This window comes from Sciurus carolinensis, chromosome 9, assembly GCF_902686445.1.
Source record: "Sciurus carolinensis chromosome 9, mSciCar1.2, whole genome shotgun sequence".
Classification (NCBI taxonomy): domain Eukaryota; kingdom Metazoa; phylum Chordata; class Mammalia; order Rodentia; family Sciuridae; genus Sciurus; species Sciurus carolinensis.
The window spans coordinates 139,679,932-139,705,086 of record NC_062221.1 but is presented as its reverse complement, the minus strand read 5'-3'; the positions used below and the strand labels follow the sequence as shown (position 1 = coordinate 139,705,086).

The 25,155-nt window shown below is 65.1% G+C and overlaps 1 protein-coding gene across 1 annotated transcript; it reads right to left on the bottom strand.

Annotated features, from left to right (window-relative positions):
- Positions 1-1,724: 1,724 nt before the first annotated feature.
- On the bottom strand, positions 1,725-24,680 carry Pfkl (phosphofructokinase, liver type). Its single transcript, XM_047563211.1, has 22 exons — positions 24,519-24,680; positions 18,977-19,050; positions 16,221-16,298; positions 15,404-15,593; positions 14,696-14,861; positions 14,138-14,182; positions 13,811-13,919; positions 11,734-11,829; positions 10,959-11,051; positions 9,234-9,359; positions 7,622-7,686; positions 7,009-7,072; positions 5,807-5,953; positions 5,459-5,529; positions 4,887-4,974; positions 4,377-4,529; positions 3,312-3,476; positions 3,115-3,176; positions 2,866-2,977; positions 2,523-2,622; positions 2,333-2,438; positions 1,725-2,146 (listed from the first exon to the last, which is right to left on the bottom strand). Exons 1-22 carry the CDS (start codon positions 24,601-24,603, stop codon positions 1,999-2,001), a joined length of 2,343 nt encoding a protein of 780 aa, XP_047419167.1. The 5' UTR covers positions 24,604-24,680; the 3' UTR covers positions 1,725-1,998.
- Between the last annotated feature and the right edge of the window lie 475 nt (positions 24,681-25,155).

The window sequence follows — 25,155 nt, the reverse complement described above, 5'->3', positions numbered from 1 at the left end:
TGCCTCGCCTCAGGCCTAGAGCCATGAAGCCAGCTGCCCAGACTGGACCCTCTACAGCCTGAGCCGACGTCACCTGGCCTCCGAGTCGTCTACCTCAGGTGTTCTGTCCCAGCCAAGAAAACCCGCTCCACACAGCTGGAGACTCGCCAGCAACACTCTGCAGCATGTCACCCAGCACTGCCACCCGCCGGCTGCTGGGGACCACTGCCCTGCGCCTGTCCAACCCACTTGGGAAGAAGGGGTGCGGGTAACCCTGCCAGCTGCCTGGCATGCTTGAAGTTCCATCGCTGCCCTGAGAGTCGCTCAGGGATCTCAGGACCCGGGAAGCTCAGGAAAGATCAGCATTTTCCACACCTACAGCTAGTCCTCGAATGGTGACACCGGATGCCAGGGTGGCACAGAGAAGCACTGCCTGCCTTCGCAGGCGCCCTGCGGGGGCTGCCAGGTCACTGCTCTGCCTCCTCCCCACAGGAGCTCAAGAGCCGAGGGCACTGCTGGCGTGGTCCGCTCTCGCCTGGTGTTGGCACGGCCCTCCCTCAGGCCTCGCCAGGCTGAGGAGCGGCCCACGGCCAGGGGCGGGAGCAAGGGAACCGGGTCGCCTGGGGACTGGGAAGTGGCGGGCGGGGGCTTCTGAGCTGCTGGGGCCACCAGCCTGGGCCAGCATGGAGGCAGATCTGGGTGTGGACGTGAGGCAGGCACTCTATCTGGGTTGTCCCTGCCCCAGCTCCCAGGGTCACTCACTGGGCCCCCAGACTCAGGACAGGGACAGGGCCAGGCACTGTCCTCTCCCCAGCCTGACCCCGAATCACCCACCTCCCCACCAGGCCGAAGAGAACAGAGGTCCAGTGTGGACTTCTCCACCAGAGGTCCAGAAACGCAGCCTGGAGGCCTGGGGCTCTTCAGACCAACAGCCACGCAGGCGGCCACCTGGAGCCCGGCACGGCAGCCCAGCCAGGCATGCTGCTCTGGGGGTGGAACGAGCCTGGGAACACCAGGGCAGCCAAGGCAAGGCACCGGCACCCTCACCTGGCCCTGGGGCTGCCCCCTGGCACCCGCCCTCGGCACCTTCAACACTGCCTGCAGGCCTGGAAGGGAAGCCACAGCCTGAGCCTCCACACGCTCAGGGCCAGTGACCCCAGTCTGTGGTTAGTGCTCAGTCACCGCAGGGCACTGAGCCATGGCTTGTGCAGTGACCTGGGCTCCAAACATTCCTGTGAGGGCTAGCAGGTGACCCCAAATGCAGGGTGTGTTCCCAAGAGCCTCGCAAGGGGCGGGGCTGCGACTGCCTCCCAGAACCACCTGCTGGGTTCACCCCGCCCCAGGGGCAATGCCCCTCCCCCAGCTGCAGGGTCAGCAGCCGCCTGCCCGCAGGCTGCCTCAGCACAGGCTGACTCTAGGGGACCACTTAAGGTCGGGGTGGTGGCCACACAGGTCAGAAACTGCTGACCAGGGGAAGGCTGCAGCCCCTTCTGTCCCTGGGCTGGGCTAGGGGGGCACTTAAGCTGGGATGGTGGCCCTGGGGACAGTCACCCTCCAGATGATTCTGGAGAGCAGCTGTTGCAGAGGGGCCTTGTCTCTGAGTGCTGGCTCAACCCTGGGGCTGGGGAGCCTATCCGGCAGGGTGGTCACCTGGTCCTGCCCACCCCTCAGACCAGCAGGGTGGTCACCTGGTCCTGCCCACCCCCTGACTTCCCGAGGGGCCTGCTTCCAGGGGCTGATCAGACTCCAGAGTCAGCTGACTTTATTTCTAGAAAAGACGGCAGTGTTGCTCAGCCACGCTGGTGGTGTAGGCAGGAGCAGGCCAGTGAGGTCCACGGGAGCAGGGAGACCAGGTGGCAGTGACCAGGGCCTGGTGAGGGTGAGGGCCGGCTCTGCACCTGGCCCGGGTGGAAGGTGGATGCCTGGGTGCTGCGTCCTGCAGGCAGCTGGGGTGGAGACAGGCCAAGAGGGCCCGGAGCCAGTGGAAAGACGCCCTGCCCAGCTGGCAGCAGGCGGGCCTCAGAAGCCCGAGTCGATGCTCAACGTGCGGCGGGTGACGTGCTCCAGCTCCCCCGCCACGTAAGCGGCCATGTCAATGCGGTAGTGTGCCAGCATCTTCAGCATCAGCCGCAGGCTCAGCCACCACTGCTCCCGCGGCATGCGGTGCCTGGGTCAGAGGTCAGAGTTGACCGGGAGATGGGTCCACCCCCCACGCCCTCCCCTGCAAAGGTCACGGTGCCCCGCGTGGCATCTGGGCACGTCTGGGGTTGTGGGGGCCAGGCTGGCACACCTGCCCTAGGAAGGCTCTGGGGTCCCGGGTTCACCCTTCTCCACGGGGCTCTGGGGGACTCACTCAAAGTCGGTGTCTTTCTTGAGCTCAGTGACTGGGCTGAAGGCCACCGCCTTCTTCCGCAGGCCGATCACGCAGGCTGAGTCTGGGGCGTTGGCAAACACCCGCCCTGTGGACACAGGCCCGGTTGGCCAGAGGCTGGCTGCAGCAGGCCCTCCAAGGGCAAGCCGAGCCTCAGGGCCGCTCCACCTACCCTTGCGGTAGACAGCCTTCAGCTTCTCCGACATCCAGAGCATGGCCTTCACCCCCAGCTTGGTCCCATAGTTCCGGTCAAAGGGGGTTGGAGCACCACCCTGGAAACAGGCGAGAGCCCCTGCAGATGGGTCCAGAGGCAGCAGGGCTGCACTTGTCCGGTCACCCCACCCTCCACCTCTGCCTGGAGGGCCCTCAAAGTCCAGCCCCAAGCCTCACATCCACAGGCCATGGCCCATGGTGAAGCTGAGGGCCACCATGAGGTGGTAGGGACGCCAGTGCCCTCTGGGAGGCCCAGCCCTGCACAGAGCAGAGCAGGGAGCGCTCCCAACACCTGACCGAACCTGCTGCAGGTGGCCCAGGACGTTGGTCCTGCAGTCGAAGACGCCCTTGCCCTCCGACGAGTACAGGTTGTACAGGAACTCCGTGGTGTAGTGGTCATGGCACTTCTCGTTCCTGGGGAGCACGCAGAGCCCCTTGGTCTGCCCCGGGTCCTGCCCCCACGGGCAGGCAGGCTCTGGGAAGGAGGGCGAGAGCCGGCCCTGCCTGTCCAAAGCCCCGCGCGTCTCCACCCAGAGCCCAGGGCCGCTCACCGCAGCACCAGGCCCCTCTGGATGTCCGTCTTCATCTTCTCCGTCATGTGTTCCACGTTGGCCTGGGGGAGGAGGGCACGGGGTGAGCCCAGGGCACGGGGTGGAGGGGCTCCAGACCAGCCCTGGGCAGGGGTCAGCGGGGCTGGCGGCCCTGGGCGGGACGCGGCAAGACGCGGCAGACCCGCAGGCAGGCTCGCCTTCAGGTCGTGGATGTTGAAAGGGTCCTCAAAGACGTAGGCCGCGTCGGCTCCCACAGCGATGCCCGTCACCGTGGCCAGGTAGCCGCAGTAGCCCCCCATGGTCTCCACGATGAACACCCGGCGCTTGGTCCCTGAGGCCGACTGCTTGATGCGGTCACAGCTCTGGGGGGTCAAAGGCATTGTTGGGGGCTGTGGGCCCACCCTCCTGGCGGCCACATGCTGCCACACTGCAGGGACCCTGGGGACAGGGACTGAGAGCAGCAGCTCTGCAGCCCACACCCCAGCACCTCACAGAAGCCAGGCAGGGGCGGGCTGGGCAGCCGACCACCTGGTCTGCACAGAATCAGGGACTCGAAAGGGGACAAGTCTGCCCCCGGGCGGCAGTGGACAGTGGCGTGGGGCAGCTCTGGTGCTCCCAGGAAGGCAGGTCTCTTGCCTCCCGTGGGCAGGGCTGGGATACTGCACCAGACCCCCAGCACTGACCCAGGTACACACAGCGCCTCTGCGTGAGACCAGACAGCCAGGCTGCCACCGCAGGGTCACGCTAGAGACAGGCGGGACAGCGTGTGCAGGTCAACTGTTCCACGGTGCCGATGGCGACCTAACGCTAGCCAGTACTTCAGAGTGTGAAAAGGGGAATTTAGCCAGCCACCCTGGTGCACGCCTGCAATCCCAGGACTCAGGAGCCCCGTGCAGGAGGATGGCGAGTTTCTGGGGTCTGGGCTCTGAGGGGAAAGCCCAGGCACGGCTGCACCGGGGAGGTGACCGGCAGGTCTGTGGGCGAGGCCCACCCCGAGGAGCGCAGGGAGCTGGGACTAGCAGAGCACCCGCGTGCACGGGACCCAGGCTCCACCCCCAGCACCACAGCAGCGGACGCAGAGGGAGAGGCCGAGGGCAGGACAGGTCCACAGCAGAGGGAGCCATCACCAGAGAAGCACAGACAGCAAGGAGTGCGCAGGAAGCTGCCCAGAGCCGCCAGTGGCGCAGCGAAGAGCACCAGCATCCTGTGGCACTGGCAAGCCCGGGCACAAGCTGGCCTCCGCGGCAGCCCCACCTCCGCACCTCCATGGCGGCGTTGACGGCGGTGTCCGAGCCCAGGCTGAAGTCCGTGCCAGGCACGTTGTTGCTGATGGTGGCCGGGATGACGCACATGACGATGCACAGCTCCTCGTAGCGCCCACGCGCCTCCACCAGCTGCAGCACCCCCTCGTAGGCCTGCAGCGAGGAGGCGGGAGGGAGGCCGGGCAGAACGACCTGCTCCCCCCACTGGGCCTGCCCCCTGCCAGGGAAGCTGGGTTCCGGAGCCCAGACCCTCCCCAGCCACCCCAGACGTGGCGCGAGGGCGCCCCGCGCTCCCAAGGCTCCCCTCCCCCTCCTCACCAGCGCCAGGGCTATCTGGGCCTCCCGACGCCCTCGGGAGACGGTAACTGCCCCCAGCCCCAACCCCACACTCAAAAGCCCGGCCCTCCCGCCACCGGCACGGCAGCCTGAGGCAGAGCTTCTGCACGCGGGTGTGGGCAGGGCCGCCGCAGCAGGAGACGCCCCTCAGGTCTCTGGGCCAGCAGCCCTCACCTCAAAGCCACCGATGACCAGCAGGGCATGGATGTTGTAGGTGCGGAGATTCTCCACAATGGCCTCCATGTGGGCCTTGGGCAGGGTCCTGCCACAGGAGGTGTGTCAGTGTGGACATGTGCATCCAAGAACTCCTGTCCACACTGTCCAACCCCAGAAAGCTCGTGCCTGGGCCATCCCAGGGTCCACAATCTGTCATTGAAATGCCCCTCCCTGAGGCACTGCAGCTCCGCGCAGGGACGGAGATGAGAAGGGCGACCATGAGCAACCTGGGCACCCGTTCATAATCCTGGGACCGCCAGACCCTGGGATGAAAGCCACAGCCACAGCCAGCCAGACCCATCAAGGGAACAGGTCCCTGCTCCAGCCCGCTCCCATGGAGGGCCCACTGCGGGCAGCCCAAGCTGCCACCCTCTGCATAGCTGGCACAGCTGAGCTCAGGCCAGGAAGCTCTGGCCCAAGGGTCTGCAGCCAGCTCCAGGCAGACCCAGGGCTGCTGGGCTGGTATCCTCTGCTGACCCTGGACACTGTCCCTGACTCTCCCTTCCCACCGTCCAGTGCTGGCAGCTCACCTCTTGGTCCCCAGCATGGAGCCGCCACGCCCCAGCCAGCCAGCCACATCATGCCAGCCCACTTCTTGCACCTGGCAGGCAGGAGGGGTACAGATCAGGGGAACGGGGTCCCCCAACTCCTCCTCAGCAGGCAGGCCTGTGCCCGGGAACAAGAGCCATGCCACGCTGACCTCTACCACACGGCCGGGGGTCTCCAGGCCTGGCTGGGCCCTGAACCAGGTCATTCTGTGGTCTGCATGTCTAAAGCCCCTAAGTCCGTCTAGGCGATTGAAGGGTGGCCACAAAGGGCCAAAAGGGCAAGCAAGCCCCGACCCCAGCCGGTGCCGGGCAGCCCAGCTGCACACCCACCTGGCCTTTGGCCAGGCCTTCGAAGCCATCGTGTACCACGTACACCGTGTGGCCGTGGGAAATGCCGGTCCGCACCGCAGAGCGCACAGCCGCGTTCATGCCAGCTGCCGGGGCCCCCACGTTCAGGATGGCCAGGGAGAAGCTGGTCTGCAGAGAGAAGGGAAAGGACCAGACGTGGGACATGGGGCTGGACGGGGCTGAGCCTGGGCGGCCACTGTCCCCTCCACACCTCCCCTGGAACAGCACACGTCTGCCCTGCTGATTCCAAGAGACCCTGAGAAAGACCAAAGGGGACAGATGGCAACTGGCCCGGCAGAACCCAGCAAGGGGAGTGGCCACTGGCATCGGAGCCAGGCTGTGGGCAGCACCGTGGGCTTAAGCCAGATGAGTGGCTGCTGTGAAGCTGTAGGCAGCGGGCCATCCTGGGGCGGGACAGTAGCAGGGGCACAGGGTGGGGGCACATCCGAAATGCCGCGCGAGTGGAATCAGTGCCACCAACAGCACGCACGCCTGCCGGCCTCCTGCACTCAGTGTGCACCTGCAGCCCAGCCCACCTCACCTGACTATGGTGTCTGCCACCAAGCCAGCCTGCTGCCCCGAGCGGGGCCACACACCAGCCAGGCTCAGGACTCAGAGACCACTTGGCTCCCCAGACGTGCTGCAGAGCAGAGGCCGCAGGGGCACTGGAAGAACGGCCGGGGGGCCGGTGAGCACGCTGGCCAGGCTGCACAGCCCAGTGTGGCTTTGGGCCTGTGGGTCACCGCCAAGGCGCCTCAGAGCCAGGACCCACTGTGGAGTGTTGGGACGCCCTTTCTGGATCCTGGGACACAGGAATTGGCCCTTCATCACACTGAGTCTGGAGAGACCCCCATCCTGAGGTCCCCCCTGCCCGCTGGTGCCCTCCTCTCAGCGTTACTTCATGGGCCATCAGGCCTGGTACCACGCGAGAAGCACCGGCCCCTCACGGTCCGGTCCCTGGACTCTCCACCCAGGCCCAGGACTGGCCGTGGGACCTGCTGGTCCACCTGGCACCACGGCAGAGCCAAGCCCAGGGCCCTTGCAGCACAGGCCCCACGCAGAGGAAGGAAGGGCCCTCCGCTGCGCGTGGCCAGCCCAGCCAGCTCCCAGTGCAGGGCAGTGGCCAGCACAGAGCAGCGGGCGGGACTTCAGAAGCATGCCGGCCTCTGCTCCCTCCGCCTCACCTTCTCCTTGGAGAGCTTCTGGTGGGCGAGCAGCTTGTAAATGTTCCAGTTGTTCTCGAAGCTCCTGGAAAGGAAGCGGCCTGTGCAGCCCAGCACCCCCAGCCCCGCGACCGCACCGCGCAGGCCCGCAGCGCAGCCCGGAAGGCTGGTCACAGGCACACGGCCTGGAGCTCTGCCGGTCCCTCAGCACAGAGCTGGAAGCACGCGAGATCGTGACCAGCAAAGCACCCAGCCTGTGCGCAGCCCGGCAGCCTCGCGGGGGCTGCACAGCAGCCGGAAGGCAGAGCTGCAGGAGCCGGGCCTGGACGCCTGCAAGGGCCAGAGCCACAGAGGCTGGCCTTCCCTGCCCCCCCACCCAGGCACCCCCACGACGTGCTGTGTGCACTGGGCACCACCCACAAGGTCTGCCCTGCAGCACTGCCACCCATGTCCAGCAGGTTCCATCCCGGCCACCGGGCCCGTGTCCACCCAATCCCCAGCTGGCTTCTTCACCGTAGACCCAGTGCCCTCCACTCCCTGCTGTGCTCGCTGCTGAGTGCTGAGGGGCCCAGGTGAGCCCACGTCTGCACCATGAGCATGGCCCACAGGTGGGCTGAGTGGGCAGCACCCTCACCTGCCGCGCAGCTGGATGGCCTCGTCAAACCTCCTGTCATCCATGGCCTTCTGCACTTCCTTTGTCTTAAAGAAGCAAACGGCACGGGCTGTCGGGAGGCCCTGCACCTGTTCTCAGGCACAGCCCACCCGGGGATCCAGCAGGGGAGCCGGCCACCATCTCCCGGTCCTGGTCTGCTCTCAGGCACAGCCCACCCGGGGATCCAGCAGGGGAGCCGGCCACCATCTCCCAGTCCTGGACCTGCAGGTCCTCAGCACGGGCCAGCACAGCCATCAGGGAGAGCTCTCAGTGCCCAGCAGGACCACCTGACCCAGCCACCTGTCCTCCCCCACAGGGGCAACCCGGCCTCACCCTGCCTCAGACCCCTAGGACCCCAGCCAGAGCCCTGGGAACAGAACCCCAGACCCAGGAGCGGAGCCAGCATGTGCTGAAGCAGGGCCCTAGAGTCCCAGCAGGTCATCGTGAAAGAGCGTCAGGCCGCCATCCCCACCCTGTGGGCCTCCCCTCCCAGCAGCCCAGGGGCTCCCAGGGCAGGGCCCCCAAACCTGCTCAACCAGGGCTGGCCTCCATCCTGACCTCATACCCCTCCTGGGTCCCCACTCCAGCCACAGTAGTGTACCCCCGACAGATCTGCACCCACTGCTCCACTGCCCACCTGCTCCCCTCATCCCTGTCCCTCCCATCCTGACCCAAATGCCCACCCTATCCAGTTTCTAAGGTCAGCTAAAGGCCACCAAGGGACCCTGGCTCCTCACCACCCTGGATTTCCCCCTGCAGCTGGCAGACGCCCCTCCTGGGGCCAGTCCCGCCTGGGCTGTGGACACAGCCCTCCCCCACCACTGCGTCCCTCCCTCAAGAGGCCCAGGTCACACTGGGGGGAGAGCAAGCAGGGGCCACTCCCGCCGGGCACAAGGGCGATGACAGAGGAGGGCAGGGCGGGCAGGACAAGCAGGGCAGGGCAGGCAGGGTAGGCAGGGCAGGCAGGGTAGGCAGGGTAGGCAGGGTAGGCAGGGCAGGGCAGGGCAGGGCAGGCAGGGCAGGGTAGGGAGGGCAGGCAGGGCAGGGTAGGCAGGGCAGGGTAGGCAGGACAAGCAGGGCAGGGCAGGCAGGGTAGGGAGGGCAGGCAGGGCAGGGTAGGCAGGGTAGGCAGGGCAGGGTAGGCAGGGCAGGGCAGGGCAGGGTAGGCAGGGCAGGCAGGGCAGGCAGGGCAGGGTAGGCAGGGCAGGCAGGGCAGGGTAGGCAGGGCAGGGCAGGGTAGGCAGGGCAGGCAGGGCAGGGTAGGCAGGGCAGGCAGGGCAGGGTAGGCAGGGCAGGGTAGGCAGGGCAGGGTAGGCAGGGTAGGCAGGGCAGGGTAGGCAGGGCAGGGCAGGGTAGGCAGGGCAGGCAGGGCAGGGCAGGGCAGGGCAGGCAGGGCAGGGTAGGCAGGGCAGGCAGGGCAGGGTAGGCAGGGCAGGGTAGGCAGGGCAGGGTAGGCAGGGCAGGGTAGGCAGGGTAGGCAGGGCGGGCAGGACAGGGCAGGCAGGGCAGGCAGGGCAGGGCAGGCAGGGCAGGGCAGTCAGGGCAGGTGGCAGGAGGCCTGAGGGGGCAGTCCTGCAGGTCCAGTGGTACTCACCACCTGCACGCACTCCATGAGGGGCAGCCGTACGGGCTGGTTCCCCGAGAGGCTGACCACGCAGGCTGGCGTGTCCGGCGTGGCCTCCAGCAGGGCCATCACGGCCTCCACGCCCATCTTGCTGCTCTGTGTAGACAGGGGGCCGCTCAGGCTGCTGCTGTGCCCACCCTGTCTGCTCCAAGCCTGCGCTGCTGGCCCTCCGCAGACACACCTCAGTGGCAGAGCCCACTCGGCCAAGGTGTCTGGAACATGGTGGCCAGTGCCCCAACCGCCTGCCTGCCACCACTTCACAGGGCTCCCACAGTCCCACTAGGCAGGCCCGGCCCTGCCCCAAGGGCAGCAGGGGAGGGCTCGGGCCATCTCCAGGTCCCTCCCACGACAAAACTCCTTGAAGGGTCTGGCCGCCCCGTAAGCCCCACTGCCCTGCTGCGAGTGCAGATGGTGGGCACGGGCCGGCGGGGCTGCACCAACTACAATGTCAAGAATGCCCCACTGCGGCCAGTCCTGGCGCAGACAAGGAGGCGGCCAGACGGGCAATGCAGGGCCACGCAGCAGACCTCTCCCTGACCAGAGGGCCCGGTCCTCCTGACAGTTGCTGGGTGCAGGGTGCTGGGAGGCTGGCAGTTTGCCTCCGTGGGTTCCGGTGCATCTTGCCAGCAAGGCCCGCCTGCTCGTATTCTGGGCTGTCTTTCCAGCATGTTAGGGGACAGTCCCAGAGAAGTGATCGTGGCTCCCTCAGGGCAGCTGGCAGCTGATGGCTGAGACTCAGGTGCCCACCAAGCGCAGGTGTCACCCGTGGGGATGCAGGCTCAGGACCAAGGCGGAAGCCTGAGACTCTGGGGACGGCCACAGCTGTGAGCAATGCACTGTGCATTGCCTCTGGCCCAGGCGTCCTGTCTTCCACCAGTGTCCACCAAACCGGCCAGCTAGTCTGTGACCTCCAGGGAGGGAGACCGAGTCTCCCAGTTCTTGGTGCTGTATCCCCTCCCCCAAGCTGGGTGGTGGCTGGCTTGGCCCCAGTCCCAGGCTCGCTGATGTCACCTGATGCATTGTGTAGGGTGCAGTGGAGGCCTGGCCAGGTGGCAAGACCACCCCTGTGGGTCAGTGTGTCCAGAGGTAGAACACGCCCGTCCAGCTCGGTGGCAGAGTCCACACGGAACATCTCCTGGGAAGGCTCCGCATGGCACAGGGCCAGGCCCCGGCACCCTGCAGCCTCAAACCAGCCTACGTCCCATCTGCCTGGCAGTGTCTCTGGCCACAGTGACCAGCCCTCATGTGGGCTCTCTGCCACGCACGGGCCTTCCTGGCCCCAGACCTGGCTCCACTGGACTCCAGCATGACTGTTCTTCAGAGGGCGAGCTGAGACTGGGCCACAGTCAGGCTCTCTGACAGCAAACCCAGACAGAGCCCAGAACCGCCAGGGATGACCAGTCAGGCCCCTCTCTGCTCACCGCTGTTCACCTGCCCCCAGGAACCTGCCCACAGCCACCGAAAAGGTCTGTAGCCCTGACTCCCAAGGTGCATGGTGCGGAGGAGACTGGCAAGGAAACGGGCAGAGGAGACTGGCAAGGAAACGGGCAGAGGCGGGCCCCCGTGGACCCCAGGCCCAAGTTCTGCAGAGACGGGGAGTGGAGGCTTCCTCCCAGCCAGGACCAGCGCAGTGAGAGCACAACCCACGCACAGCAGGCACGGTGCCAGCCACCCCACACGACACCGCTCACCTACCAGGACGCGGTCGAAGGCCGAGGGCGTCCCTCCGCGCTGCACGTGGCCCAGCACGGTCACTCGTGTGTCGAAGCCCAGCCTCTGGACCACCAGCTGGTCGTGGGGAGAGACGGGGGCCGTGGGCTTCTGAGCCACCCGCCCGACCCTGTGCTCACCCCTGCCCCGCCTGGGTGGGTCGTGTGAGCGTGCAAAGTAAGACCTCCACGGGTGTGCGTGTGGGTGTGGAGAGAAGTCTGTGTGCGCTTGTGTGGGACACGCTTGCCTGCCAGCAACCCTGGGCCTGAAGTTCTGGCACGGGGACAGAGGAGTAACAGCAGGCAGGCCCCTGGTAGGGGACCAGGGACACAGCACCAGGTGGGAGGCCCACGGAGGGGCTCCACCAAAGTGCGGGGGAGCCCAGGGCGCAGGGCCGGGGCCATAGGAAGACTCCTCCTGGGGGTTGTCATGAATCCAGCAGGCGGCAAGGGTGCCCTGTCACCGAGGGGCTAGCAGAGCTGAGCTGTCCCTGGGGTGCTGGGGGCCCAGCCCTGTAGAGAGCTTGTCCTGAATGAAGGCTCCCAAGAGAACGGGGGGACAGTGCTGAGTCCTGCACCTGGCTATCCCTGGGGATGAGAATGCCCGGGAGGCCAGTCCAGGACAGGCAGCTGTCCCCACAGAGCCAGAGTCGGGACCCACAGGAGAGCCCTGGAGGAGTGGAGACCCAGGAGCGCTGACCCTGTGACCCTGTCCCCACCCCCTTCCCATGGCCGCCCACCCCAGGGGCCTGCACACTCACGTCCTTCACATAGCTGGACGAGATGGGCTTCCCATTGCGGTCGATAGCTCCCTCCGCAATGATGATGATGTTCAGCCGGGACCCCCGGCTCCGGGTCTAAGGCAGAGGCACCCAGCTCTCTCTCACTGCCAAAGCCACTGAGCTTGGCCACCAGACACCTACAGCCTCCCTGGGGTCCAGGTCCCGGACCCAGGACACTGCACTCTCCACCCCTGTGGGCAGGGCAAGACCCTCCCCCAACTCTGCAGGAGCTGGAGGAGGCCTGGGGGATGCGAGAGGCAGAGCTGAGGTAGGGCCCACCAGGACCCCAGCACCCCCTGGGAGGAGGGAGCAAGGGCAGGAAGTGGGGCTAGGGAGGAGGGGACCTGGGTCGGGCACATGCTCCAGGCGAGGCCTCCAGGCAGACCTCAGTGCCTCCCGGGGCACTGGGCAGGTCATCTGCAAGGAGGGCAAAGGAACCCACGGGGAACAGGGCCGCACCCTGTCCCAGAGCCAGTCCTGCCAATGGCTAACCTGGGATACTCAGGTCCCCTCCAAGACTATTTCCTCATTCTTAAATGGGTGAGCTCATAGAGCTGACCACCAGACTGGGTTCCCTGGACACTGCACCCTGAAGCCACTGGGCAGGCCAAAGATGACACATGGGCCATGATGCCCCTAATACAGGGCACCAACCCCTGCTCCAAGGGACAGTGGCACCTGCTACTGGTCACAAAGCTCCCTGGGAAGTTCAAAGCACTCTACTCCTTTGTCTCTTCAGTGATGTGCGTGTGGTCCACTCTGACCCACGAGCCCACAAGTCCACAGTGGCGCTGGGTGGCAGAGCAGGAGGGCTACCCAGAGCAGGCGGTGCAGGGGCAGGGGGCTCCAAGGCCCAGGCACAGGACCGAGGGCAGAGTCAAGAGTCAGTGCCTACCTCCCCTCCCTTAGGACACAGGTGCTGGAACTGGCACCCACAGGAGGCCAGTGCCTCACACTGGGCAGCAAAGAACAAGTGTGGGGACCCCAGATCCAGGCCACTTCTAGGAAGGCCCTGAGCCAAGTGAGCTGAGACCCAGGTGGCCAGGGGCTGTGGCCACCAGGGTCAGCTCTGCTCCTCACTGCAGCCAGCCGGGAAGGGTTTCACCCAGGGGAGAGCACAGCCTCACCCACTGGGCTTGGCCTCCATGGGAAGGTTCCAGAAGCCAGATCGTGCCTTCAGCTCGGGCTGCGCAGCCAGTGGGAGGAGGAGCCACAGCGAATGGGGGTGGACCACCACACTCACACGGGACCAGACCTCTGCCAGCCCCGGGCCCACGGCTGCTCCTGGGCTGCTCACAGTGGGCCTGCCTCTCCCCACACACCTGCTGGACCCCAGAGACCACAGGGCCAGAGCCAGAGCCTCTGGGGCCCCTGGGCCCACGGTGCACCATCGGACCTGGGCAGGCCTGCTGGAATGGACTCCATGCCCTCCAGCCCACCATGTACCCCAGCCTGTTCCAGCCAGGGGGCTGCAGGACAGAGAGTTCAAAACCCCCACCCCAAGGAGCCCAAGGCCACAAGCTGTTCTCCCCCAGCCCTCCGGGAGGCGACCCACCTCCCTGCCCTCTCTTGCCCCCAGAACCCACTGCCCACTCTGGCCACGGGCACTCTTGGTCATCTACCTCCCTGGCTTAGAACTCTGAGCCCCGGCTGCCCTCCGCAGGGAGGAAGGCATGGGACCAGCAGCCAGCCCCAGCCCTCACCACCCTGAACCTGCCCTCTGGGCCCTTGGAGGCCGCCTCTCCGGCTGGGTGACTGCTCTGCGCCCTGGACACTCATCCTCAGCTTCAGTGGCTCAGGCTCAGTGATCACCATCCCAGGAAGCCAGTTCGCCATCCTCCCTCCACTGACCACACAGAGCTGAGCCCAGGACAGTGGCCAGAGTGCCGCTCTCTGCAGCCTTGTCCAGCAAGGGCAGGACCACAGGTGCATGCAGGTGTTCAGCGCCCGGGGGGGCTGACCGCTGCCGTGAACCAGGAGTAAATGATGGAGAGCCACAGAATCAGGGGACACTCCCAGGGCCAGCGAGGGCTGCAGCAGGACCTCAGCCACTCACCTCACCCAGCCTCTCACACATGAAGTTCTCCCAGCCGTCCTCAGGGGGAGACTCAGGGATGAACAGCCAGTCGGCCCCTGAGGCCAGTGCCGACACCAGAGCCAGGTACCTGCAGGAGCAAGAGGGGTGGCCTGCTCCAGACTCCAGCTGTCCTGGGGGCTGCACCTTCTCTTCTCTCCCGTCCCCCAGGTTCTCTTGGCTTACAGCAGTAAATGAGCACTTACTGCATGCCAGATGCCAAGGAGGTGCCGTGTCCACCCCCGCCGTCCCTGGCAGCTCCGTGGCATCCCCCCCCACATCCCGCTGGCCAGGGCGAACCCTCCTTACCCGCAGTGCCGCCCCATCACCTCCAGCACAAAGGTCCTCTGGTGGCTGTGTGTGGAGACAGAAGGGGCAGCGGTGTCAGTTCCAGGTCACACAGGGCCACAGGCCTGTGCCAGGCTGACTGGCCCTGGAGTCAGGGGTACGAGCAAAAGAGAGTGTCCTTCCCCAGCCCCATGGCGTCCCAGTCCCTGGCCTGGAGATACCCCAGGCTCCCAACAGCCTCCGTCCAGTCATCGGATGTGCACCAAGGTCAAAGGCCATTTGCCAAGTCAGGGTATGGCTGTCCCTGACCTGAGCCCCCTGCAGGTGCACACTGCCCCCCAGGGCAGCAGCCACCAGAGCCAGGCCACACTGCTGAGGCCCCACATCCAGCTGGCAGGGTAAGGACCCCACCCCCAGCCCCGAGGCTGACCCCCTGCTATGCATCTGCCCGGCGGAGGGCAGACAGCTGGGTGCCCAGGAAGCTGCCATACTGAGTGCCACCAAAGCGGCTCCCCCGGAGGCCAGCCTCACCAGAGGGGCAGGGAGGTCGGGAGCTGTCTGGCGGGCAGGGGTCGTCACCTCTGGGCAGTGGTGGTGATGGCATCGATCACCTCCATGATGCGGTGCAGGGCCGAGTCGGTGCCGATGGTCATGTCGGTGCCACAGAAGTCGTTGTCGATGGACCCCACCAGCCCCGCGATGCTCAGGTGCGAGTAGGTCTGCGCCGTGGCCTCCGAGATCTTACCTGGGCCAGGGGCAGCAGGAGACCTGGCTGAGCCTCCACAGCTGCAGCCTGTTCCCGGCCACACCAGGGTGACGCGGCTGCCTCCACCCAGCGAGGCAGCCTAGGCAGGGGCCCTGCCCCAGCACACTCCACCCAGCACCCCCGGGGCGCCGGAGCAGCCACGCCCAAGCCCGAGGTCCCCCACAGGGGGCACAAGCAGGCTTCAAGGGGCCACTTTCCAAGCAGCAACTCCGGGACACTGTCTAATGTCACCCTAATTCTAACTGCATTTTTCTGCCAACTGTGACAGTCTGTAACCCACAGCCAGAACCTCTCGGGAATCAATCGCAGGACTTGCCAAGAAGCCCAGGCTGCGCTGGAGCACCAGCTAGCACTGGCCAGCACTCCCGGCCGTCGCAGGTGGCTCTGGCCCCTCACTACCAGCCCAGGCTGACCTACATCTGAAACTGCCGGGCGCCCTGGCCTCAGATGGCTCTCGGCCTCCTGCTTCTCTGTGGCAGCCAGGCCGGGCACTGGGCCACCTGGCTCCCGCTTGGACCCACCTGCCCCCACCAGCTCCTCCAGCAGGCTGCCCCACTCGCTGCGGAAGATGTTGGCGCCCGTGAGGCTGCCGTCCCCACCGATGACGCAGAGGTTGGTGATGCCATGCTGCAGCAGGTTGTAGGCTGCTGCCAGGCGTCCCTCCCGCGAGGTGAAGGCCTTGCAGCGGGCACTGCCAATGACAGTGCCGCCCTGCAGGAGAGACCATACCTTCAGGTGGGCCGGCAGGTGGTGGAGGCCCCCAGAGGCACCAGAGGGACCAGAATACTGGGCAGCAAGTCCAGGGACATCTCCAAAACCTGGACAGGATCCCCACATCCCTGGGCCTTCCTCAAATAGAAGGGAATGGAGCACAACGGCCTTGGAAACTGCAAGCACCAGGACACACACGCTGGCGCACACTTAGGTACACACACGGGCTGTGCGCAGACAGGGTGCTGGCCAGGGCCCCGCAGGGAACAAACCTCGGCCGCTCAGCTGGCACCCCCACAGCCCCTGCTGCCCCCCACCTCAGGGCCCAGCCCTGGAACACAGCTGTGGTGCAAGGCACTCTGGGGCCAGGGGGCTCCTGCCCATCCCCCACACGGCTCCTGAGACCTTCTGGGCCCCATCCACGCCCTGTGGCAGCACCCATAGCCTCCTGGTCCAGACTCCCTGTCCTGGCTGGACACCAGCCAGACTTCTGGTAGCGTTCCTCACACCTGGCACACCCACGCAGCAGGTGGCACGGTCAGCCTGGAGCCACACCCCTGCAGGACAGGACGTGTGCACCACACACGCTGCCAGGGCAGGAATGGGCCACTGGGTCACGAGCCTCACCAGCTGGATGATGTTGGAGACGCTGAGCCAGTTGGCAGGCTTGATGTTCTCGCCTCCTTCCACGAGGCCCTCATAGCCCTGAAACCAGAGAGGGAGCAACGGAGACAGAGGCCACAGCGGTCAACAGCACCCTCATCTGGGGGACAGAACCTCTGGCTGTGGCCTAAACCTCACCAGCAGGAAGGAGGCCCAAGGGTCCCGACCTCCAGGCCCAGCCACCCCAAGCCCCCTGGCAACGAAGCTGGGACTGTGTGCTTGTGGTTCCAAACCCCACCTACATGGCTGGGGAGTCTGTTCAGTACAGGGAACGTTCACTTGGCCTGCCTGGTGTGCGTTCCCAAGCCAAGAACCGGTCACCACACCCAGATGGGCACAGACAGGGGCAGCACGTGGAGGCCCCGAGGTAACACACCGCCTGCCTCCCAGAGGCACAGATTGGATCTGCCTGAAGTGGACATGGTAGGAGAGACCCGGCAGAGGGGTCTGCCTGCTCCCTCGTCCCCCTCCTCCCCAGGCTGTGGCTGTGCTGTGCACCCTGCTAGCTGCGCGACGGCCACTGTGAAGACCCCCACTCCCGCCAATGGACACGCGGGAGGGGTGCAGTTCTGGAGGTGGAGATCAGGCTGCTGAGAACACAACGTCTCTCCAGAAATGTGCTGTGGGAAAGCACATGTCTGAGGGGGTCCTCGAGAGTCCCAGGGCAACGTCCCTGAGCGCCCCAAGTGAGCCTCCTCGTCCCCCAGCGAGGAGGGATTTGGGGCTCCACGTCCCCGCAGCACTAGGCAGCACTAGTCCTTTCATCTGGTGGCAGTGGATAGCCCGATCCAACTTGAATTCCCCTGATGACATCTGCCACTGGCCATCTGGACAGCCAAGTACCCAGCATCCTCTGCCCATGGCCACCCTTCTTATCTGTCTGCGGGAGTCCCGTGTGCAGGCTGCACATAGCTCACCGGTGCTTCAAAATGTGCAGGGACGAGAAAGCAGGCCTCCTCTCTGCTGCCCCCAGACCCCCAGGGCCACCACTGACCCCAGACCCAAGGTGACACAGCACACTGCAGGTCTGCCTAGGGCTGCCCCAGGTCAGCTGTGGGCTTCTGCTCCTCCTGGCCTTTTCCAACTAGGTGAGGAGGCCACGGGCGTGGGGGTCGGTGCTCCCCAGGGGCAGTACACACCAGGGCACCGTGCGGGTTCAGCACAGGACACGGAGGGTCACCCCTGGCACCTGCAGGGAGCTCGCACCAGCCTGAATTCCACATGGGCCAGGTCAGTGGGCACATGCCAGGCACCTGAAGCAGAAGGTTCTCAGGGGGCACCCCGTGCCCTGAGGGCCACACAGCAACCTTCCCGGCTCGGGCCAGGCCAGCCCCACTGGCTCTGGTCACACCAGGCCACCAGCCATGTGTGCAAAAAGCAGAATAATGGTTCCAAAGGCCAGGCCCTGCCCAGAAAGCACAGACACGCCTGCAAACCCGGGCCAGGCAGAGCCCAGCGTGGCCCACAGCCTGGCCCCTGGCCCCGTGTGGAGGAACGAGCAGGCAGGGTCAGCCCGGCAGGCCCTGCAGACCCGGGGCGGCCAGCAGGGCCTGCAGGGATCAGGCTCACACTCATCTTTCCTGCCCCTGCCTCCCAAGATGTCTCTGCACGCAGGGTCCCCTTCTCAGGTCCTGCTCACCCCCCTGCTCCCCGACCCTCCCGCCCCCTGCAGGCCTGGCCCCCAGGCAGCCTCCAAATTAGTTCCTGTGCCCTACCATCCCAGAGAGGAAGGGATCAGAATTCTCACTTAACAGAAGAAACCAGGGTCTAGGAGGAGAAGGGACATGCACACAGGCTGGAAGCCGGCCCTCCGGCCGGAGCCCAGACACACGGCCCAGCTCCTTCCAGGAGCAGATCTGCAGGGTCCCAGCTCTACCCTGGCCACAGGGAAGGGAGCCCCCCACTCACTCCCGCACCCACTCACTCTTACATTCACTCATCAGACATCCCTGTAGAGCAGAGGGGTGTGGACCTGCCACAGCTGGGTTCAGGACAAAGGGACAAAGACACAGGGCAGAGAGGGGAGGGGCAGAGGCACTGGGAGGGGCAGAGCAGGGGCTGGTTACATTGTATGTAAACAGTGAGAACAAAATAACAAAAGGTGACCAGAAAACCACAGGACAGCCAGGGAACTGCAGAGAACTGTAAGAGAGAAAGAAGCGGAGGGAGAGAGGGACACTGCCGGAGGGAGAGAGGGACACTGCCGCCAGGTGTGTACAGGGCACGTGTTCATGCCCCACCTGTCCACGGGCCGACGGGGGCTGCGGAGCTGAGGCGCAGTCAGTGTCAGAACAAGTCAGGACAATGCTCCGTGGCTCCACGGCCAGGGCCTGTCTGATGCTGGTCGCGGGGCAGGGTCACAGGGGCCTCAGAGGGGACTGGCAGCCTCCCTGCAGGAAAGCACTCCCCTGGGCAGGGCCAGGCCTCCAGGGATGAACAAAGGCCAGCCTGGTTGTGGGATGGAGCTGCTCTCCTGCCCCCTCCAGCTCCCCGGAGGCCCCTAGGAGACCACTGAGCCTGGAGTTGGCAGGTTCCTGGGTACCAGGAGGCCACCAACCCCAGGGAGGTCTGCTTCCCGCAGATGCCTCGGCCAGACCCCTACTTCCTGCCCCACACTGCCCCAACCCTGTTCCCAGACCCCCACTACCACAGGCCAGGCCACTGAGGGCTTCCAAGGGGACCTGCGTACAGCAGAGCGCGGCACGCAGCACACGCCTTACCTCATAGATGAGGAAGACTTTGGCTCCCACGTAGATGCCCATGCGTGTCACAGCCCTGACAGCCGCGTTCATACCTGCGAGGGAGTCGGGTGCAAAGCCCATCAGTCCAGCGTCTGGGACACGAGAGAACCCAGCCCAAGCCAGCTTCAGGGCCTCAGAGTTACACAAGGAAAGCCTCCAGAGACCAGTGTGGCTGCTCTTGAGGGTTGCTGGCCTCCTCCTGCTTGCTGTGCCCCCTGCCTCTGCAGCCCTAACCCTAACAAGATTGGCCCCCTGGGCTCCATTGGAAGAGCACCCACTCCCCAGACCCACAGAACCAGGCACTGACCACAGGACCCAAGGACGGAAAGGGCAGGGCCTGGTCCCCTGCTGCAGACTCTCAGGCCAGGACATGGATGAAGCACCCACGCGTGCTGAGGACTGCCTCTGGGCCTAGGCACACCGTCCTACCAGGAGAGACCTGCTCTGTCCCCAAGGCCTCAAACCTCCTCCTTCCCGTCCCAGGCCTGCCCTCCACATTGCCACTGCTCTGCAGGAGTTTCTCTGGGGAGGTGACAGGGACCAGGCAGAAGAGGCAGAGAAGAGGAAAAGCCTATGGTGGTCTGCCTCACAGACCCACATCACGACAGGGGCAGAGGCCAAGGGGGTCTGCAGTCGTACCCTGGGGCCCCTCCCCTACACTGCAGCACAGCTGGATGGTGCTGCTCTTGCCTGAGGATCCCCCACCCCTCCTGCCTTCCTTGACCAGCCTGGGGAACACGTGCACCCTCCAGCATCCGTCCCCAGCCTCAGGAAAGCTTTGCCCTGGGGAAGCCGTGTCCCCCAGTCCCTGAGTTCTGGAGGGTGTAGTTCTTACTGAAGCCAGAATTAAGGACAAGTAGTTAGTGTAGAAATAGGAAATCGGGTCAATTCGAGGAAATGAAGCCATGAAGCCATCTGCCTTTGGAAGTTGGAGACTGCCCCCGGAAGAATGGAATGTCAAGGATCTCCGGAGCCCATTGATTACCAACTTTACCTGCCTTTATCAAGGACTGCAAGCAAGGAGCTGCTAATTAATGCCCCCTGGGCCCTTGCCTGCCTGAATCACCTTGGCCCTCCCCCTGCCCATGGCTTCTCACTTAATGCAAAACCAGGCCTAGTCACTAGGCAGGAAGGAGAGATAAGGGGGGAGAAACTGGAGAACAAAAGAGACTTTAACCTATAAAAGATGTAGGGAGCGCTCACTTCTTGGGACTTTAGAACATCAGCCATGGCCCCCTTCTTCCTGCTGGGAGAAGTCTGTATTATTACCTTTAAATAAAGCCTGCTTAATCTGCTTGCCTTGGCTGCTTCTCTAGTGTTCAAACTTCTACATTAGAAGGAGCAGAACTCGTCACCGGTAAACAGCGGTATCATTACCTGCTAGGTGCCATGCTAAAGCTTCAGAGGGTTCCTCAAATGGAGTGCAGTCTGCACTGTGACCCCAAGAGAACTCATGGCCTTACCCTGGGACCCCAGAGGTCTCAGCTTAGCCTGGGCAGTTGGAGGACTGAGCAGTTCTGGGGTGATGCGCTCAGGCCGGTGAACAGAGCCTCACACAGCCTGCCCACCGCCCAGCCCTCGGCACACTCGCCTCATCCCTCCGCAGAGATGAGGACCCCTGCTCCTGGGGCAGAGCAAGCCCCCTGCCAGAGCCCAGGGGAGAGGTGGAGCAGGGACCCACGGGACCCCTAGGGCTCGGCAAGCAGTCCTCTCCAGACCCAGCAGGCGCCAGGGCTGCTGGTGGAGGGGCACCCAGACATCAGGGTGGGCAGGGCCCAGGGGCCGGCGGTCACTCACGACTAGCCACACTGGCACGTACATACTTGCCAGAGACAGCAAAACCCAGACAGCCAAGCACCCCAGCAGACCAGAGCACCATCTGAGGAGCTCAACTCTGAAGTCAGGGCCAAGGCTGGGCAGTGGGCGGCTGGCTCCCCTGCCCTCGTCTGTCCTCCCTGAGCAGGGGACAGAGAGGGAGATGAGCTCAGCCAGAGCCCCAGAACCAAGCAACAGAGGTTCAGACCTAGCTCTGGCGGAAAGGGTGGAGCCAGCTGCTCAGACAGGACAAGGAAAGGGCTGGAGGAGGCAGAGGCCAGGGTCCCACTGTCCAGTGCAAACTGCTCAGGGAACCCCAGCTCCAGGTGGATCCAGGCACTGCTGGGCAGGCCCACCTGGCGTCACAGCCATCTCATTGGTCAGCCTCATGGGCTCCTTGGGAGACGTGGGGACAGCAAAGTGCCCAGGTTAGGGCAAAGTGTGACCACACCCCTGGCTTGCAATGACTTCGGCACACCACAAGATAAAACCCTCATGACACCCAGAGGCAACAGCAGCCAGATCCAGGCTGGGCTCCCCTCTCCGGAGAGGAACAGAGCAGCCACGTGACGTGGAGTTGTTTCAGGCTGGGCCAGGGCTGCTGCCATGGAGCTGGCCACCTGAGGGCAAGGGGTCTCTGTAACCCTCAAGGGCCTACTTAGCCAGGCGAGGTGGCGCATGCATGTAACCCCAGTGGCTCAAGACCTGAGGCAAGAGGATTGCAAATTCAAGGCTAGCCTCAGCTATTTACAAGGCCCTAAGTAACTTAGTGAGACCCTGTCTCAAAATAAAAAATAAAAAGGGCTGGGCTGTGGTCTGTGGTTAAGCGTTTAAGCACCCCTGGGTGAACTCCCTGGTACCCACAGGAGAGCTGCCTATCAGCTGACGAGAAGCTCCATTCTCCCCGCTCCTCTGCTGGACCAAAGGGAAACTAGGTCTGAGCTTATGCATTTGCTTCTGAAGCGGCTTCACCAGTTAGGTCCAGGGGCAAAAAATTAGGTCCTGGGCAAGAAGTAGGGACCCCGAGAGGAGGGGCGGCAAAGCCACGGTCACAGCTCGCAGGCCAGCAGAGCCGGCCTGCCCCAACCCCAGACAGCCCTGGGAAGAAAGAGGGGCAGCACACTCAACCCTCAGGGTACAAACAGGAAATCAGCAGCCACAGTGACCAGCAGGGAAGGCAGCGCCCCCGAACTGGGCCTGGAGCTAGAAGAAAGGGCGAGGAGAATAAGTGCCCAGGACAAGGCCACCGCCAAGGGCAGAGTCAGGCAGGCAGGCTGGCTACTCCTGTTTTGTCTCCCAGTTACGTTTGCACAAATAGACATCCTGAGCGCCTGCCCTCCATGCCGCTACAGACTCCAGGCCAACAGGAAGGGAGAGACCCACAGCTGCAGAGGACAGGACTTCCCGATGGCTGGAAGGAGCTCGCAAGGGGGCACGTCAGGCCCCTTCCCCCTTTTTAAATTAGGGAAAGCCGAGGCTGGAGGGAAGTGCTGGGTCAGGTCACAGAGCCAACAGCACAGGCCAGCTCAGGACTCAGGCTCTGGGGCCAAGTCTCCTCCACAGGTGGGGCCACTGGTTGGCACACTCCTGCCACCAGCAGACGGCTTTGGAGGGAAGAGCCGCCCTGGGACCCGTCCTCCACCAGCTGACACAAGGCACACTGGGAACGAGCCTGGCCACTACCCAGGGTCAGGTCGCAGGAGCAGTGCTGACCCGGGGAGCTCATCACAAAGCCAAAGGCCCTGCTCTGCCCAGATGCCAGCTGCTGCCCCTCGTCCAGTGATCACTGACTACTACCGAGCATTCTCCCCAAGCTCTGAACCAGGGGAGTCTGTGGTGGAGACCCCCTCACTGCCCCCGCACCCAGAAGCACAGGTCCCCAGGCTGCACGTCAGAGACCAGAGCCCACATAAGAGAACAAAGCTGCCAGGGCCCGGGAAGACCCTTGCCAGGAAACTGGCTGGGCCAGCCTGCAGGTGCTCCGACACACACCCCTACGTGCCAGTAGCTGCCCACTCTGTGTGAGGCACCACGCAGTGTGTGGCAGGCACAGAGGACCCTGTGCACACTGCTCTGCCCTACCCTGACCAGGCCAGTAGGACTGCTCTCCGGGTCCTCCACCAGCATCCCAAACCACATGTCTGCACCCTGAGCGCTGAGGATGGACCTGCCCCATCAGGTCCCTTCCTCTGAGGGAGGGACAGGGATGGGCCACGCACAGGGGCCCTGCGTGCACACCATTCGGCCTTCCTTATGCCGAGGCTCTGCTGCCTCCTTTCTGCAGACAAGCTCGGGTGGAGGCTTCCTGGCTGTGGGAGCCTGAAGCTCCAGAGGGAATCTGGGGCTTCACCATCCTCAGGGAAGAAGTGCCTCTCTGGCAGACAGGGGCGTCCAGCCATCCTAGGATGTGTCTGTCCTCCACCCACCAGGCCTTCCCCATAGCCTGCCTTCATGGGATGACGCTTAAGGGCCCCTACAAGCCCATGGCCTCTTCACCCAGCCCACCCTGCGGGCAGTCGCCACTGCCCAGCAGCAAACTTGATTATGTCATGGACATGCAGAAGGGCACACTGACCAGCAGCCTGAACTGAAACCCCAGTCAGCGAGACATCCAACTTCCTGGTCTGTCCTTATAGAATCTGTTTTCTCCCCTCTTCTCCAGCTCCCGGTAGGGGATGGGCTGTCAGGACTGTGTCTCGGGGAGGACATGTGTGTCTGCATCTCTGAACTCTCCAGAAGGAACTGGACCAGGCCACTGCAGCCCCTCCCAGCCCACCACCTGCTTTCCCATCTCCCTAAGGCCTCTCCTCTCTCCTGAAGGCTAAGGTGGGTGGTGTTGCCAAGAGGCTGTGTTCCACAGGGGCTGCACTGGCCATCTTGGACCACTGGAGACCAGAAGTCAGGGCAGGACCAGGCCACCGGGAGAGGGGCTGAGGAAGCACAGACACACCCACCCCAGGCCAAAAGCAGGGTGCACCCACTCAGCCCTCCCAGGCTAGGTGGCCACTACAGACCCTGGGCAGATGACCACCATCCGGGGCCTGTCTTATACCTGGCAGGTGAGAACAGGACTTTGCTAAGAAATATCCCAAAGCCCCAGAAAGCTCCCCTCCCCACAGCGCCCTCTTCCCCACCTAGGCCCCAAGTCGAAGGCACAGGGAGGAGCTGGGAGGAGACTGGAGGCGGAGTTGCTGCCCTGGGCAAGTCGGCCCCAGAGGGTGGCAGGCCCGCGGAGGGCGGCGGGGGCGGGCTGGGGAGCCCTGGGTCCTGCTCCTCTCAGGCTCTAGGCTGGGCAGTCCCACCGCCCCCTCAAAGACCACCGCTCCACGTGGCCTCTGGGAAACAGAGATCCTGACACGTGTTGCCCAGAAAGAGGTGGCTGGGAGCCGGGGGTGGCAGGGGGCCGGCCGCGGCTCTGCGCCCCACGCGCGGTCCGGGTCCCCGCCGGCCGTGCGGACACACCCCCGGGGCCGGGCTGGAGCGGGCGCGAGGGCGGGGCGCGCAGAGGCCCGTGGCCAGCCGCACGTACGCGGGCGACCCGGGGCGCGTCGGGGCGGAGTCCAGGCACCCGGACCCGGAGGCGGGCGCCCGAACCGGTGGCCTGGCTGGCCCCGTGTCCCCAGACCCCAGGGCAATTGGAGGGGGGCACCCCGGGGAGGGTGGGCACCCCGCTGCCCCCGGCCACAGGCCCTCGCTGCCCGCCCACCTTGCGCGTCGCCGCCGCTGGTCAGCACACCGATGGCCTTGCCGGCCCCCGACATCCGCAGCTTCTCCAGGTCCACAGTGGCCATGGCGGCGGCAGAGACCCAGGGCCCGCGCTCCGCTCCCGCCGGCTCTGCGCGCCTGGTCGCTGTCGCCTGGTCCCCGCCCCGCGCCGCCCGCGCCAGTGCGCCCGCCCCGCCCCGGCCCCGCCCCCACCGCCACGTCTGAGTGACAGGCGCAAGGACGCGGGCCAGGTCGCCTGGCTGCCCAGTGGCTGCAGTTGGGGCGACCGGACTGGGGCTGGAGCGCTGCAGCCGGGAACCCTGCCGGCGCAGGGCCGGAGCACGACACCCTCCGGAAGTGCCTGCCCCGATCCCGGAGGCCCCTGGGGTCCCCTGAACCTCACGAAGCTGGGGTCAGTGCCCGCACCTTGCCCGTTGGGCGGCCTGTTTCCGTCAGGCTTGTTAAGCGTTCGCTTCTTAACCGGGCCTGCGCTGAAACCCGCCAGCGCTTGGGGTGCTGAGCTGGACCCGAGTGCGGCCCAAATGCGTTTCCTGGCCCTGCCTGATCCTGGGGTTCGGCTTGCCGGGACACGGCTGGCCAAGAGTGTGGTTTCTGACGACACTTTTCAGATTCTGTGG